This window comes from Typha latifolia, chromosome 1 (assembly GCF_019914945.1).
Source record: "Typha latifolia isolate L0001 chromosome 1, TyphaL0001v2, whole genome shotgun sequence".
Taxonomy (NCBI): Eukaryota; Viridiplantae; Streptophyta; class Magnoliopsida; order Poales; family Typhaceae; genus Typha; species Typha latifolia.
The window spans coordinates 17,296,537-17,311,501 of NC_133086.1; the positions used below are offsets into that span (position 1 = coordinate 17,296,537).

General features: G+C 35.5%; 1 protein-coding gene across 1 annotated transcript; it reads left to right on the forward strand.

Annotated features, from left to right (window-relative positions):
• Positions 1-2,530: 2,530 nt before the first annotated feature.
• On the forward strand, positions 2,531-14,364 carry LOC140789832 (serine/threonine-protein kinase BLUS1-like). The gene is made up of 18 exons (XM_073139689.1): positions 2,531-2,689; positions 4,114-4,368; positions 6,239-6,363; positions 6,449-6,493; positions 6,581-6,662; positions 7,065-7,133; positions 7,214-7,384; positions 7,466-7,531; positions 8,187-8,255; positions 8,328-8,471; positions 8,555-8,625; positions 10,622-10,731; positions 10,840-10,937; positions 11,000-11,041; positions 12,022-12,138; positions 12,214-12,339; positions 13,674-13,735; positions 13,805-14,364. Exons 1-18 carry the CDS (start codon positions 2,531-2,533, stop codon positions 13,884-13,886), a joined length of 1,893 nt encoding a protein of 630 aa, XP_072995790.1. The 3' UTR covers positions 13,887-14,364.
• Positions 14,365-14,965: the final 601 nt, after the last annotated feature.

A 14,965-nucleotide genomic window follows, 5' to 3' on the forward strand; every position in this document is an offset into this window, starting at 1 on the left:
GGCGAGGGCGAGGCGGATTCTTGCAGTGGAGGTGGTAATGGAGGACGTGAAGTCTAATTGGTGGAGTGGAGCCCTTTGAGACCTCTCTCTCTCTCTCTCTCTTAATTCCCCAAACTACTAGGAAAGAATTCTCTGCACTCAACGCCAATGAAAGCTCCCTACAATGGCGTTGGGCATAACAGTGCTAGCTAGACATGAGGCACGAGATGACGAGGAGAATTGATGAGGCTATTTAGGTACTTTTATAAATATTATTAACTCTCTTTTTTTTCTTACCCAATCAATAATATTCTCTCCATTGGTTGTTGTTACCATAGATTTTTTTCCTGTTGGCTTTTTTAGCATTGAAAGTATATTTCTCGTCCCATCTTCTCTCATATTCTTTTTTCATTTTTTATTTTTGCCCCTCTCACATTCTTTTCTCCATTCCTCTTCTCATCTTTTCCCCTTCTCTACCTCTCTCTCTCTCTCTTCCATCTTTCTAAATGTCGTCACTCTCATTGCCGAGGCGGTCACCACTCCCCTTGTAGCTCGCTCAATCACTGAGGCATAGTGTCATCTATGTCATTGCTCTCCTCGCCACTAAGCCTTAGGTGCATCGATGGATCAACAATAGCTTAGGCTTACCGAATCCAACAAACGACTTCTTTTTTTCTTTCTTATTGCTTTTTCCTATTTGTACTGTTGTAGCTGCTTGGGCAAAAGTTTTGCTTTATTTCTGTGTCATTTCGGCTTGAAATTATATTTTTGTTGTGGTATTGGTATTTTTTACGCCATATAGCAAAAGCTTATTTAAACTAAATAAATAATATCTCTCGCTTACCGACTGTTTATAGAAAGAAACTATAAACTCTCCTTAAAAGGGCCCAGGAGCATGAAAGGTTAGGTAAATAAAAAATATTAGAAAGCATCGCAATCGCCGAAAAGAAATACGAATAGTCAACTAGTTGTCGATGCCCTTGGCTTCCAATCCAGGAACAAAAGAATAAGTAAAACATCATCTTCGTAGAAGACAATTCGACTTTTGCACCACGTACTTAATTACGAAGCGACAAAATTTTTGGCTGGTTGACAAGACTTTATGCAATAGTTAACATCGATCGATTTGCTTTTTGTTTATTGTAACTATCCTTTCAACTAATTTTTATTTTTAAGGACCTGTTTGTTTTGAGTTTGCCCACTTGAGCTCATCTACCTTTAAAAGATCTTTAAGGGTATAATAGGAATGAAAAATATTACTGATTTAGTAGATAATTTGACAATTATATTATCTTAATATTTTATCAAGTAAAAAATATATATATCATTAACCGAGAGAATATATATATATCAAAATAAGGGTATTGATGTCTTTTATAATTAACTCGATAAAAATTTAATTATATTTTATATTTTTGATTATTTTTTATTATTTACATATATCTCCTGTTAGTTTAAGATTGATTTAAAGTAAATTTTAATAGATAGTGATAGAGAATTATATTTCAATTGAAGTTCATCTCCAAATAATCAAATTTAAATTATTTAATATTAAATAATATCTCCTATAATTAATGTATAATTATATTTAAGAGAGAAATCTTAACATAAAGTTAATTGTTTATCAATAAGTTTGATAAAAATCTAATTGTTAAGATCTTCAAGAGTATAATAAGAAAATTAAGAAGTTAGGCACACGTAATTAAATCTTCTTAACTAATATACTTTTTTTCTTAAGTAATCTGGTTTTGGAACCGCAAACAGTATCAGGTATGAAAACTAGTTATTATAGTCGTTGGATTAAGATTATAATTTTTAAAGATACATTGAAGTATTTGCCAACTTATAATTAGTTAAATAATTAAATATTTTTTATTTTTTATATTTAACTAATTTTATTTCTTAAAAAATTAAGATTAATTAATCTGTGCTGGGGACTTAGTCTCAGACCAAATAAAGCATAAGGTTTTATGCAGTTTCTTGCCGCAGCAATAAGCAATTCAACATCGTTTTTATCTCCTCCGTACTCCTAACAAAACAAAAAGACCTTATTTGCAATTATCCTAATAAGTATTTTCTAATAAACAATATTTAGAAACATCTCTAGAGGTGGAAGTTGGCTCGAGCCCAAATCTCTGTGGGCTGAGTCTCCGAGTCCAGCTTGGCCCGGCCTCACTCGTCCGTGATCGTATCACGAGTCACCGTTACCTCCCAGGTGGGCGCCCGCGCTTTACTCATACGAAACGCCATTTCCTATTTGATGGATCCATCGTCCATATATACCGACGCGCGTAAGGAAAGAAACAGAAATAGACTCTCTTATTCTATCACGCTCTCTCTCGCTCTCTCTCTCTCTCCCTGTCGATCTTCGTCACGACAAAGCGGGAAAGATTCCTCGATCTTCTTTCTCCCAATCCAATTCGACCTCTCTTCTCACTTCTCACCAAGGTCGATATATATATATATATATATATCTGCTATGTTTAGGGTTGTGTATCAAACGAGAAGCTGAATCGTGAAATCTGGATGCTTTTGCTCGGCGATGCGAGCGATGGAGAGGAAGAAGTATCCGATCCGTGCAGAGGATTACGAGGTATACGAGATCGTAGGGCAAGGAGTTAGTGCTTCGGTTTACCAAGCGCTTTGTATTCCTTTCGATGAGATCGTCGCCATCAAGATTCTTGATTTAGAGAAGACTAGCAGCGATCTGGTATGATCCATGATGTCTCGCATCACTTGAATTAGACTTTTTTTTATTGTTAATCGGAGTAGAATTGGCTAAAGTTTGTTGAGGAGTCTTTTTATTTCAAATATTTAATCTTATTCAGTTTTTGCACTAGTGGATGATTTATGAATTGGGACCTTTGCTGATGCATATACAATTAATATCAGAGATAATTTTAGGATTTAAGGTGCTCTCATGAAAGGAATCCAAAGAAAGGCACGTAGAGATATGAACGAGGTGACAGGTACTTAAGCTAATTTAGCATGGGAACTTTAATTCATGATCGCGAACGATTTGCTCTTCTTTAGTCTGGGAAAAATTAGTTGTAGGTAGAGATATGACGGGGCGTGAGGAGAAATGGAGACTTTCTCATTGGTTTCTTTTCTCTCTCCTGCGGAGGCTCCAGAGTTTGAAAGGTCTGGAGGATCCGTAGTATTCAATCTATTGATGTCACCCCGCTAGAAATAAAGTATAAAGGTCCTGCTCATACGAGATACTCGTGATACATAAATTCAGATTGGTGATGCGAATGAAGTAAGGCGTGATAGAACGTGTAATTTTAGGCTACACATTTACTTTTCTATGATGTCAACTTAAGACCGAGCCAAGCATTGCCTTTCTTTTAGGTTCTTATTTTAAAAATACATTACTACATGGACCAAGGTGTCTTTACTCGTTAATTACATGATGCATGTATTTATGTGGATATTTGGATAACTTTCGCATTCAGATTACATATCCTAAATACCATCAAGCTACATAAAGCATTATGATTCATATGCTTGTTTTGGTCCAACCCTGCCAATATTCTCTTGCTTTTCTTGTATTTAATGTCTTTCACCTTATTGTTCCTAATACATACGTCCAATATTTGCAATCCTGAGATAGTTATCATCGAGTAAAGCTGGTAGAGATGGCATTGAGTTTTCTACAGAGTTCGACCTGGCATATGAATGTACCCAAGGAGCCTTTTCTCTTACAGTGAATGCAGTGTTATAGCATCACCTTCTAGACGTGCTCCTTAGGTTTTTAGATGTTTTAAGACGATTAAGTTTACTAATTTATCTGCAGAGTGCTTGCCCATTTCGTTAGTTAATATGATGATAGTTCACTTCAGTCCATTAAATAAGCACATTCTTTTTGTCATGTGATCATTCATATTGTGGGTCTGAGGTGTATGCTTAAACACAGCAATATCTTGATCGGTTGTATTTCATTTCCACTTCTTCTTTTCCCCTTAAATGCCATAATTTGCTATTTGTTGATTATAAATCATGATCTTTGCTTAATGTTGCAGTAAGATCTCCGAGTCATCAAATTTTTTTTTTTCAAGAATAATGATGGGTTGCCGTTTTGCTCATTTTGCTCAACTATTTCTATAGTAAATGAGTCTTTTTATCTGCTTGCAGAGCAGAATAACCCGTGAGGCACAGACAATGACCTTGATTGACCATCCTAATGTTCTCAAGGCACATTGTTCCTTTGTGAGTCGTCATAGCCTATTTGTTGTGATGCCTTACATGGCTGGAGGGTCCTGTCTTCATATAATGAAGTCAGCTTATCCAAATGGTTTTGGGGAAGTGATGATTGCAACAGTGCTACGTGAAGTCTTAAAAGGCTTAGTATATCTTCACCACCATGGTCATATTCATCGTGATGTCAAGGTAAGAATATCTATTTTAAGATTTTAGTTGGGACGATTACAATATGGAGCATCATTTTCCTAGGATCAATGTTCGCTTTTTTCAATTGCTAAATTTTACCTGTTTCTGGCATGATAAGTTGTCCATATAACACAGTAATACTCATATTGATTGATTGACAGGTTTCGGAACTTTGTGCATCTTGTGGAAAAGAGGCCATCTTAACATATGATCCTCTGCTTTTATCACTTTTCATGAACTTCAGTTTTTCTCGGGAGCATTGAGGAATTTGTCAGTTTTTTGCTTTATGTGTTAAATTTGAGCTGGTTCTCTAGGTTGCTGACAGTTTATCATAGCTTGTCTATGACTAAAATTTTCCAGTATTATAAACTTGACACAGTGATCTCCTTCTCTATATGGGAGTGCAACCTCTACTCGGCATCAGCTTATACATTTTCTTTCTTGTGCATCAGAATATCTAGTGGATCCATTTCTAAATTGATGGAAGAACATGCTAATTGAAGTTTCTATTGATATCACTCCCATAGGTGTGGTTATAGAGTAGCAGAGACCATTTAACAGATGAAAAGATGTGGATAAGTAGAGATTAGAAGAACTGAGGTACTTATTTTCACCACAATATCGAGATTCTAAAGGGACGTAAATCCATCTGAAAAGAGTCAGTAATTCTGTTACTTTTTTTTTTTCATATTCTTGATCAACTTCCTCAGACAACTTCTATGTTGCGAGCTTTTTAATATTAAAAAATATGTACAAAGTATTTTAAGTATTTTTATCTATATAAATAAGTATATACATAAGTGTTTATAAAATTTAGTACGAAGATTTACGACTTATTCGAATGCACTGTAGCAAGTGTTCAAATATTGAAAGACACACTTTTGGTTCTTCTAATGCATCTTAGTAGTTGTTCAAAAATATAGAGATCTTAAGTTAGGCTGTTCGAATATGCCACATTTGCATTCGAACCGGTTCACAAATTTTCACAAAATTTGGGATTCGATAAGATCTAATTTGATTATTATTTAGACTTATTTTGAAGAGGTATATAAAAGTTAGTATTTTCTAACCCTAAGGATTGTCAGTTATATTTTAAAGAGATTTTATTGAAGAAACATTAACTTCTACTAACGAAGATTTTTATCATTTTCTTCATACGAAAGTATGTTTTAAGAGTCAGTAAGATGGAAAATCAATCTCGAGGGTTACTGAAATCTTTACTATTACGGAAAGTAGTGAGTCGTGAATTTGAACGAGCACGACAGTTCAAATAGGGTCGTAGAGATTGACCAGAGTCCATAAGTCAATTTTTTAAATTGCTTAGCTTATTAGTGATTGATTTTATCTGAGTTTGAATATATAATTTTTTATTCAATTTAGAGTTTTTTATATAAAAAATCTTAGTATTTTTATATTTTTAATTTTCTAATTATTATTCCATATTATTATTTGCTTAAGCAAGGGTCTGGGAAATCGTGTCAAGAGTACTTTTTCATATGTGATCATCCAAAAATATAGAAAGAGCATCAGGTGGATACAGCATTAAAGTGTCTATACAACTGACGGTTAATTCATCAAGCTATTGCAAATATTTTATTCACGAGTCCCATATACTTGCAAATTGCAAATTGATAGGTTCCGATCCCTATCAAACAATACCACAACGGAATAATGGTGCAAATAAAGAAGACAAATCCTAGCCGTCAGCTAGACTTGAGAGAGAAGAGATAGAGAAGAAAAAAAAAATTTCTCCACTTTCTCATAGTTTCATTCTGTACTCTGCATACTTTCGCATGCCTCTTTACCGTCTCTATAAATTTGAATATTTTCTCAGTTTACCATTTCTCAATTATCTTATTTTCTCATATAGGCTGGAAACATCCTAGTTGACGCTCAAGGTGGAGTTAAGCTTGGAGACTTTGGGGTCTCGGCTTGCCTTTTTGATTCCGGTGATCGACAGCGCACCAGGAATACATTTGTGGGGACACCTTGCTGGTGATTATACTATAGTTAGAAGCCTCTTAGTGCATGTCTATGTTTTGATATTCTTTTTCTTACAAATTATTCATTCTTGTAATAGGATGGCACCGGAAGTAATGGAGCAGAAACATGGATATGATTTCAAGTTGGTCTATTGACACTTCTTTAGCCATCACATATATAATTCAAGGGCATTTTATCACTGCTTTTGCTTTGACCAAAACATCTACAGGGCAGATATCTGGTCTTTTGGAATCACTGCTTTGGAACTAGCTCATGGCCATGCTCCTTTTTCAAAATATCCTCCGATGAAGGTATGCATAATTAGATAATAAAATATTTGTATAGATATAAGGGTCTATTTACAACAGATTTTGCATTTTAGAAATAGTCATCACCTATTATGATGTAAAGGCTTTTCCTATGCACATCAGTGCCGTTAGTTTCAAGTCAGGGGAAAAATCTTTCCAGCTTTGTGGGTGACACTGCTTAGATTTTTTTTCACTTTGCTGACCAGGAATTGGTAGGAGTTTTGTCACTGTACTTCCAATTTTTCTTTCTTGTTAGTGAGATATGGTGCAATGTGGGTAACTAGGTTTGTTCGATGTGTCTTTCTGCTGGATAATTGAGAGGCGCCTACAAGTAGGTGCAGGATGAAAAATCTTGCCTTTAAATCTTTGAATCAGGAAGTTCTTGAATTCAACTTCATATTACAGGTCTTGCTTATGACCCTGCAAAATGCTCCACCAGGCCTTGACTATGAAAGGGACAAGAAATTCTCAGGGGTACATTTTTATCATATAGTTTTTACCGCCCTTGTGTTTGAAAATGCTTTCACACTCCTAAAGTAGTGCCTCTGATTCAGTATTTTAAGCAAATAATTGGTATGTGCTTGGTAAAAGATCCATCAAAAAGGCCTTGTGCACAAAAGCTCTTAAAGCATCCTTTCTTCAAGCAAGCCCGGTCTCAAGAGTTCATTAATCGGAAAATTTTGGAGGGATTGCCTACTCTTGGTGATCAATATCAGGTTCTAAAGGTATTAATCTTGTGCTTAAGTTCTTATTATGGTAACTTCCAATTATTTTGGCATAATATTGCTTCTTGACTTGTAAATCAGGAAAAGGAAGAAGACATGCTTGCTCAAGAGAAAATGCTAGACGGAGAGAAGCAAGAAATATCACAGGTCTATTCAATTGTGAAAATTTCAATCACCTGGAAGTGTTTCTATTGTGTCATTAAGACATATGCAAGCCATTTAGAGTTTTTATAGTCTCAAGAAAGAATCAAGTACTAGAAAGTTACCAAAGAAAACTCTTGACTATATTCTATTAGATAATTAGTTGATTCGAAAAGCTTAAGCTATTAGATGACAAACCAACAATGAATATCATGTCTTTAATTCTCCCTTTCATGTGTGACCCCTAATACCTTTTGTGGTAAATGATTAATAACAAGACGTACATTCCGCCACACCGCAACACAATAGATACTAAATAATATGAAATAAAAGCAGGCTAGCAAGCTCTGAACCAATGACCTCCAGAAAACTCAGCTTTAATATGTGTGAAATAATTAATTGACTAAAAGTTTAAGCTGTCATGTAACAAACTGACAATTTACATCATGCATTTAACATATTCAAATCATTGTCTATTCCTTTTGGGATCCGCAGATTATGTTAGTGCATCTTTGGTGGTGGTTCTTTTAAGCGATTGATGTTCTGCTGATTTGAGTGATTTTTTATTTCTCAATCCACAATTAATTCTGATGAGTAATGGATCTCTTTCTAATGCTTCAAATGGAAATCTCATTTGAAGTTCTCATTTCTCTTTATGCAGAATGAATACAAAAGAGGAATCAGCAGTTGGAACTTTGACATTGAGGACTTGAAGTCTCAAGCTTCACTGGTACAGGAGTTCTCATTTCACCCATGAATTCAGATGGAGATACGTTTGTTAAACTTCATATATTTCTGTCAGATTCCAGATAATGAGGATATTATTCCAAGTAAATGTTCAGATGGCTGCCCGAGTTCTCTATTGGAGATCGAAATCTTACAAGAAAGGGTACAAGTAAGCCCGCCATTTGCCTCTAGTTGCACATTGCAGTATGAAGGCAATTTGGTGAGCCACTTCGTTTGTTATAAGAGATAATTAAGCTGGTAATAAATTGTTGACTGTTTTCTAACAGCAACCTAAGTTGCTAGGAATATGATGTGGCGGCCCAAAACAAATCTACTCCCCTTTCATCACCTGAGCAAACTACTTGTTTTCTGAGGTAATTTTCATGGTTTAGGCAGTCACCTTTTCTACTTGCTACTGTAGGCTGGTGTAACAGAAAATACTATTAATTGCTTATAGTTGTCTGTGAGATCTTTGATAAAGGATAAGGAAAGTACCACTTTTATTCTCTGAGATTCAATAGTATTGCATATTGTTTCAAATCATCACATGGATATAGAAAATCCTTAGGGCCACTTTTGCATGTGGACTAACTTTTTTTTTAGCCAGATATTCATCCTGAATAGCCTTCAATCTTGGTAAACAGTTATTCCAAACGTTGACAATTTGATTCTGTTCAATTGCTGAATGAAATCTGATGAATCTGACATTAAGTATAAGATTATTGGTACAACTGGTCAGAATTCTTTGTTAATAGGCAACTGCACAGAAAATTGTGTTTCTGAAAGTTGTGGATTAGAGATCAATGGAAAACATTTAGAGACTGCCCAGTACAAGCCTTGTATTGAAAGGAGGTTCTCTGCAAGTTCTTACTCCTCATATATTTTTCCTTCACCTAAAGGGGAGAGGTATGCTTTGAACTGTACGTATTGCACAAGGCATAACATGTGATTGCATGGCTTTCAACTTTTCCTCATCTGTGTGTACAATAGCCATTTATCCTTCACTGTGGTATTCAGACTTTCCATTGTCTATATACAATATCTTTCTGGTACAAAGTCTCCTGAGGGTTCTTTCTATATGCTGTACTTCTATATCTTATCGCCTTGTTTATTTCTTGTCTATTTTGCAATTTATTCTGATTTAAGTAATAATTTTAAAATTGGAAGTTCTAATTTATCTGTTAGCTGCCATTATGTGTTATTTAACAAGTTGGCAGTGCTAGTAAGAAAACTGCCAAGAAATCTAATCTGTCGCATCTTCTTGGTTATGTGAGTTCAGCTTTACCAAAAGTTCCATTTGCAAACATCATCGGTCAATTTTCTATTAGTCATTAACAAAATCACATAGCAATTCGAATTACCTTGCATATCGTTATGTGGCAATTGAAAATTGAAACAGATAAAAATGGATTCCCATGCTGGTGGTTGGCCATTTACATAATCAGCATGTACTAAGCATGCCTTACCCTTGCGGCATCCGTACAAGATGATGCACGAAAAGATTTGCAGGGGGGAGTGCTGACCATCTGAGTGCCAGCATGATCAGTGCCTTGGCACATGCACCTTGCCTATGCCCAACATGCAAGTTCCTGTGCCTCTGTAGAGAAATGTATGGATTGTAGATCTTCATGCTTGTAAAAATAAAATCTGGTTGTCTATCTAAAACCAATCACATTAGGATGACGAAACTTCTTCATAAATGAATTGTAGTGTCTTCTGCCAAATTATAATTTGTTATTACTTTTCTTCTTCATAAGTCAATCAGTGTGTATCGGATTGTAGTTTGTTATCATATTCCCACACTTGCATCTATCTCATTAGCCAAATTGTGTATTGCAGGATGTAATTACCTTTTGAATTGGCTAACTTTTTATTTCCTCTCATCTTCACTATACATTAATTTATTTACATTTTTAAGTGTTAATTTTCTAAAGCTATACCTCAAACTTCTTTGTTAAAACTAACTTTACCTAGCAAAAGTCGTAAGTATATTATTCCATCGTATGAAAGACATGCAGAATGTGAGAAATTAAGGGGAAGAAGAAAATGTTTCCCTTGCTGATCTATAATTCCTCTGTTGAATATATTTGTTTTTTAATTGTTAAGGAGTTCTTTTTAGTGGATAGTTTCTTCCTTCAATAGATTAACCATCAGAAGTAATACTTGCTTTATCCATCACTTTTGATGTTTGGTGTATAACAATAATGTTCTTGTGTACAGTACCCTGTTTGTCTTTCATTCTATACAATAATACAAATAGATATTTTTGTTTGGTGTATAACAATATGTTCTTGTGTACAATACCCTGTTTGCCTTTCATTCCACACAATAATACAAATGTATGATGTGATCAATATCTATTTCTTTCAGTTTGAAGCAACAAGAGAACCAGGATGACATATCAAAATGCAAGGGAGCACCATGCCATATGTTAGATGATGCATCTATAGCAGCAGTTTCTAGAGCATCTAAATCAACTGGTATGTACAAAACTACTCTTTACTCAAGACTTCTTCTGTTATTCTAAACTTAGTGAAAGCTTTGTTATTCTATAGTTTGATTCTTTTAGCTTACTCTTGTTGCTTCAGCATTAAATGTGGATGAAGTTGATGGTAAATCAAAAACTCCAGTTGTGCAGCAAAAGGGTCGTTTCAAAGTTACATCTGGGAACGTCGACTTAGACAAGGTAATCTGATAGCTATTATTCCACCTTGGTTCCTTAATCTGGTTTTAGTCGGTTCTTTTCAGGCTCTTCCATCTGTTGGCCTGCCAAAGAGTCACAGTATGCAGGTTAGTAGTTATTTTTGTGATTTTTTGTTGTGTGAAGGTATTGTAGCACTTTGTTGAATAATTTGTTGTCAGGGCATGTCTCTATGGATTGTTGGAATTTCTACTTGAAGGTAATGTAACGGTGCCACTCTAAAAAAGAATAAAACTTTGAGTACTAAATAGCTAGAAAATATGGCCGAGTTGTTGCACAAGGTGGAAGCAAACCCACGACAAGACTAAATGGAATAGCAATGAATAATAACAAACCAAACTAAGGATATGACAAAGCTAGTAATAATATCAAAAAGGAAATGCACAACCAAGATGCTAGAAGTAGAGAATTGTTAATCACCCAAAATAACCACAAACAAGAACACTAAACTCAAAGTAAACCATAAAGGAAAGAGATTGGAAGATGAGATTTATATAGTTCTACGATGCAAAGGTTTAATCCACTAGTAGAGATACAAATATAAGTTTTCTCAAGCCCCAATCTCCCTAATATAATAGAAGTGCTCTATCTCTCAAAACTCTCTTTTTTTATGCACTGAACGCAATGTAAAAGTATTTATAGGTGTGACTCGGAGCATTCAAAACACTCGCAGCAAAATTATCCAAATTATGCTGCTATTTTCGAATGTCTTATGAACAGATTTTGAACACTGACATCCTCAAAACTCTCGAAAAGTATAATATGGGTTGAAAGCCTTGCGAACGTTATCGGTTTGTTCGAATAGCCGTGGCTCGCTCGAACACCGGAATGCAAAACCCTGCACACCACAAATTTAATGTGGCCATTTATACGGGTTTGTGGCCTTTCGAACACCCATGTTCAATTTGAGCCAAAACCAACACGTGATCTTGGAACAGTTTTTAAATAAGCTAAATACTCTTGGTTGAGCTCGGCTGACTTATTAGTTGAGTGAGCTCATTTGACACACCCTTACATGTATTTGTTTTGCTTGTTTCACTGAACAGCTTATATAGCTCATATCATGTAGGTGATTTCTCAGCTTCCTACAATCAGCTTATCTTCAGTTGATGCTACATCAAATCTTCTTGGTTGTTCCATTTATCCACAGCTGCACAGTATTCTTCAGGCAAACCTACTTCAGAGGGTATGAGTTGGAATTTTCTGTCTTTTCTTTCAGACTTATCATATATATTTTATCCTCTCTCTAAATATATTTCAGGATACTATCCTTAGATTGATGAAGCAATTGAGCGTTGGTGATTTATCACCTGCTTCTTCAGCTTCAGTAAATCGTTCAATTGAAGTATCCCGACCAGTTCCTGGCGTTGTAAATGGCAAGTCCTTAGTAAGTGACAATACCTTCTCTTCTCCTACTGTCCAAGTGTTTATGACAATGTAATTTGTGAATAGTTTAACTATCACACATTGAGTGCCTCAAGGTATCTAACATATGTGGTACCCATTATTAGACATATCATGCTTTCTCTTTGTGTATGAACACTGCTCCGCTTTTCGCTTTTTTGGGAAATAAGTGGAAACAACATATTAGTATAATTATGAAGTTTGACTTTGGACGTTGCTCTACGAACTAAGCCATACTAATAAATCAAAGGTAAAGGTGTAATATATATATTCTATGTATGTTGTTATGAAAGAACATACAAGAATTATTGATTTCAATTCAGATGTTGGATCTATTGCTGATGAGAAGATAGTTAGACACTAAGAATAAGAGATCCCAACAGAAAATGAAGCATACCACACAATTACAGTATTTATAACTGGACTGTATATATGCATTACTAAGCATATATCTTGTTGTCGTGGAAAACCAGTAAGGAATTAGTCAATTCTTCCAAAATATTAAGTTTACAAACTGATCGGAACAACTTACATATAATACAATGAATTCAAAAGCAAACAGCATAAAGTATGAGATATTAATTGGGCGTCAGTCCTTGTTCATGACAGAGTATGAATATCCTAATTGCAGCTGATGCGCTGAAACTATTTTAAAAAAAATCCAAGGTGATGCATGTAGTTTAGACATTTTGTCAGTATGCTGTGCTGGAAACAAGGAAAGTTGAGATATTTAAAAATTATTTGCCATATTTCATAAACACAGCCATTAAAGATTTTAAAGTGGCACTGAAAAAACTTAAATTTGTAATGAGATTGTAAGCACTCACAGATTTCAAGAGGATATAACAGACAACATTATTATGTTTGTCAGAGTTTCTCTCGTGAAGTATGGATATATCCAGTAAAATAAAAAGTCTTAGCAGTTGGGTGTTGGAATCACATTGCATGTCAACATCGGTTTTCTGATTTTATTGTTAGATTTGAGCACTTGGATTGAAATTCTCTCATGAGATGCTGTCTTTTGCTTTAATCTCAATGGTTTGATCAAGTATTGGCTAACCTCTAAGTTGCCTGATTTATGAATTAATATATTCTAACTTTGGTTTAGTTCTTAACAAAGTATTTGGATAGGTAATTTCTTGAAGGACCACAATCCAAAGACAGTGTATTCAAAATTTACAATATGCTATTTAGGAACAGTACATAGAGTATGGTGCATTCGATTTGTAAGGTTTTCACTGGCATATTGTAGTCATACCTCTGCAAATGATTATTAACTTCGTAACAATCTATTAAAATAATGCCTTCTCTTTGCAGCTGGAAGCAGCACTGGAAAGAGAAAAAGAACTGCTACAGAACATCACTGACCTGCAATGGAGGTAGTCACAATGATCTGAAGCCATATAATAAAAGAGTACGCAATTTAAGACGCTGTTCCATCTCTGCAGGCTAATATGCGCACAGGATGAGATACAAAGGCTTGAAGCAAGGAATGCTGGGGTGGGCACATCTGACCCCAAATTCGCATAGAAATGTTAAAACCAATATGCTTGACAGAAATTTGTTTGGTATAAGTGTCATGAGATGTTAACTGTTCAAGATGTCTTAGAACACATCCAGATGTTACATTGCCTCAGCTCTGGTCCAAGTTTCCAACAAAACGGAGATGCTGAAGCAATACAAGGATAAGACGGTTGCAAGTGCCCATTTCTCATTCACGTTAACCGAAACTACTGTTAGCGATTTATCAAAGCCTTTGTCTTTGCCTATATACGTGTGTTCGCGGGTGAAATAAGAATCGAAATGTTTCATTTGAGTTTTAGGCTCAAGCACGTTCAGGAGATCAGTGAAACGATGAGCCGAGTGATTGCTGCTGGACGACGATCCCTTTGTCCTTGGATGTATAGAGATCTTGATTTATCTTGAGAGATGAATTAAGAACCAAAATCTCAAGATATCGCAATACATAAAGCTACTGAAGGATATCAGATTAATTGTTAAAATTTAAGATGTGAAACATTTTTTTGACAAACAGGAAAGGCACTACTCTCTAGATCACTTTTGATTCGATCGTATTGTATTAGCCCGACGTCTTAGGATTTATCCTCATCTCGGCCATGATTAATTCCTTGTTTTGGTTTCTCAGTAAAGAGTCTGTCCAGGGGAAGGAAAGGCATTTCCAACCACCGTGGCGGCACCCTAAGCATGTCCTTGCAAAGGCTGCAACTGGTGCCTGAGAGGCTTAGAGGATCACCTGCTCCACCTCGGAGTTCACCCACTAAGACACGTGCCCCAAAACATTTTCTTCTTATGCAAGTAAAAGGACGCATCGGCCATACCCATACGCCCATGTCACAGAGGGAGGTCAAAAAAAAAAGCTTTTAAAGTTTTATTAGCATTCCAAGGATCAACAACATAGCATGCAGCTTATCCGATCACAGCGTGGATAAATCCCTCTGTTTGCAACCAAACATCCACGTCGCGGACAATGGACAAACTAGTTTGTGCTCCCTTCGTATTATCACATCATCAGCCGACCAAACCCCCACAGCATCCACACTATGACTATGCCCGTCTGTTCATGTAAAATTACTGTATCGACCTTCTGA

Bases quoted from the DNA above. Each gene is read 5' to 3' on its own strand.
- LOC140789832 (XM_073139689.1), top strand. From the start codon at position 2,531: ATGGAGAGGAAGAAGTATCCGATCCGTGCAGAGGATTACGAGGTATAC. The intron at 10,732-10,839 runs GTATGTACAAAA...TTGTTGCTTCAG, and splicing joins TAGAGCATCTAAATCAACTG to CATTAAATGTGGATGAAGTT. The intron at 11,042-12,021 runs GTTAGTAGTTAT...CATATCATGTAG, and splicing joins CAAAGAGTCACAGTATGCAG to GTGATTTCTCAGCTTCCTAC.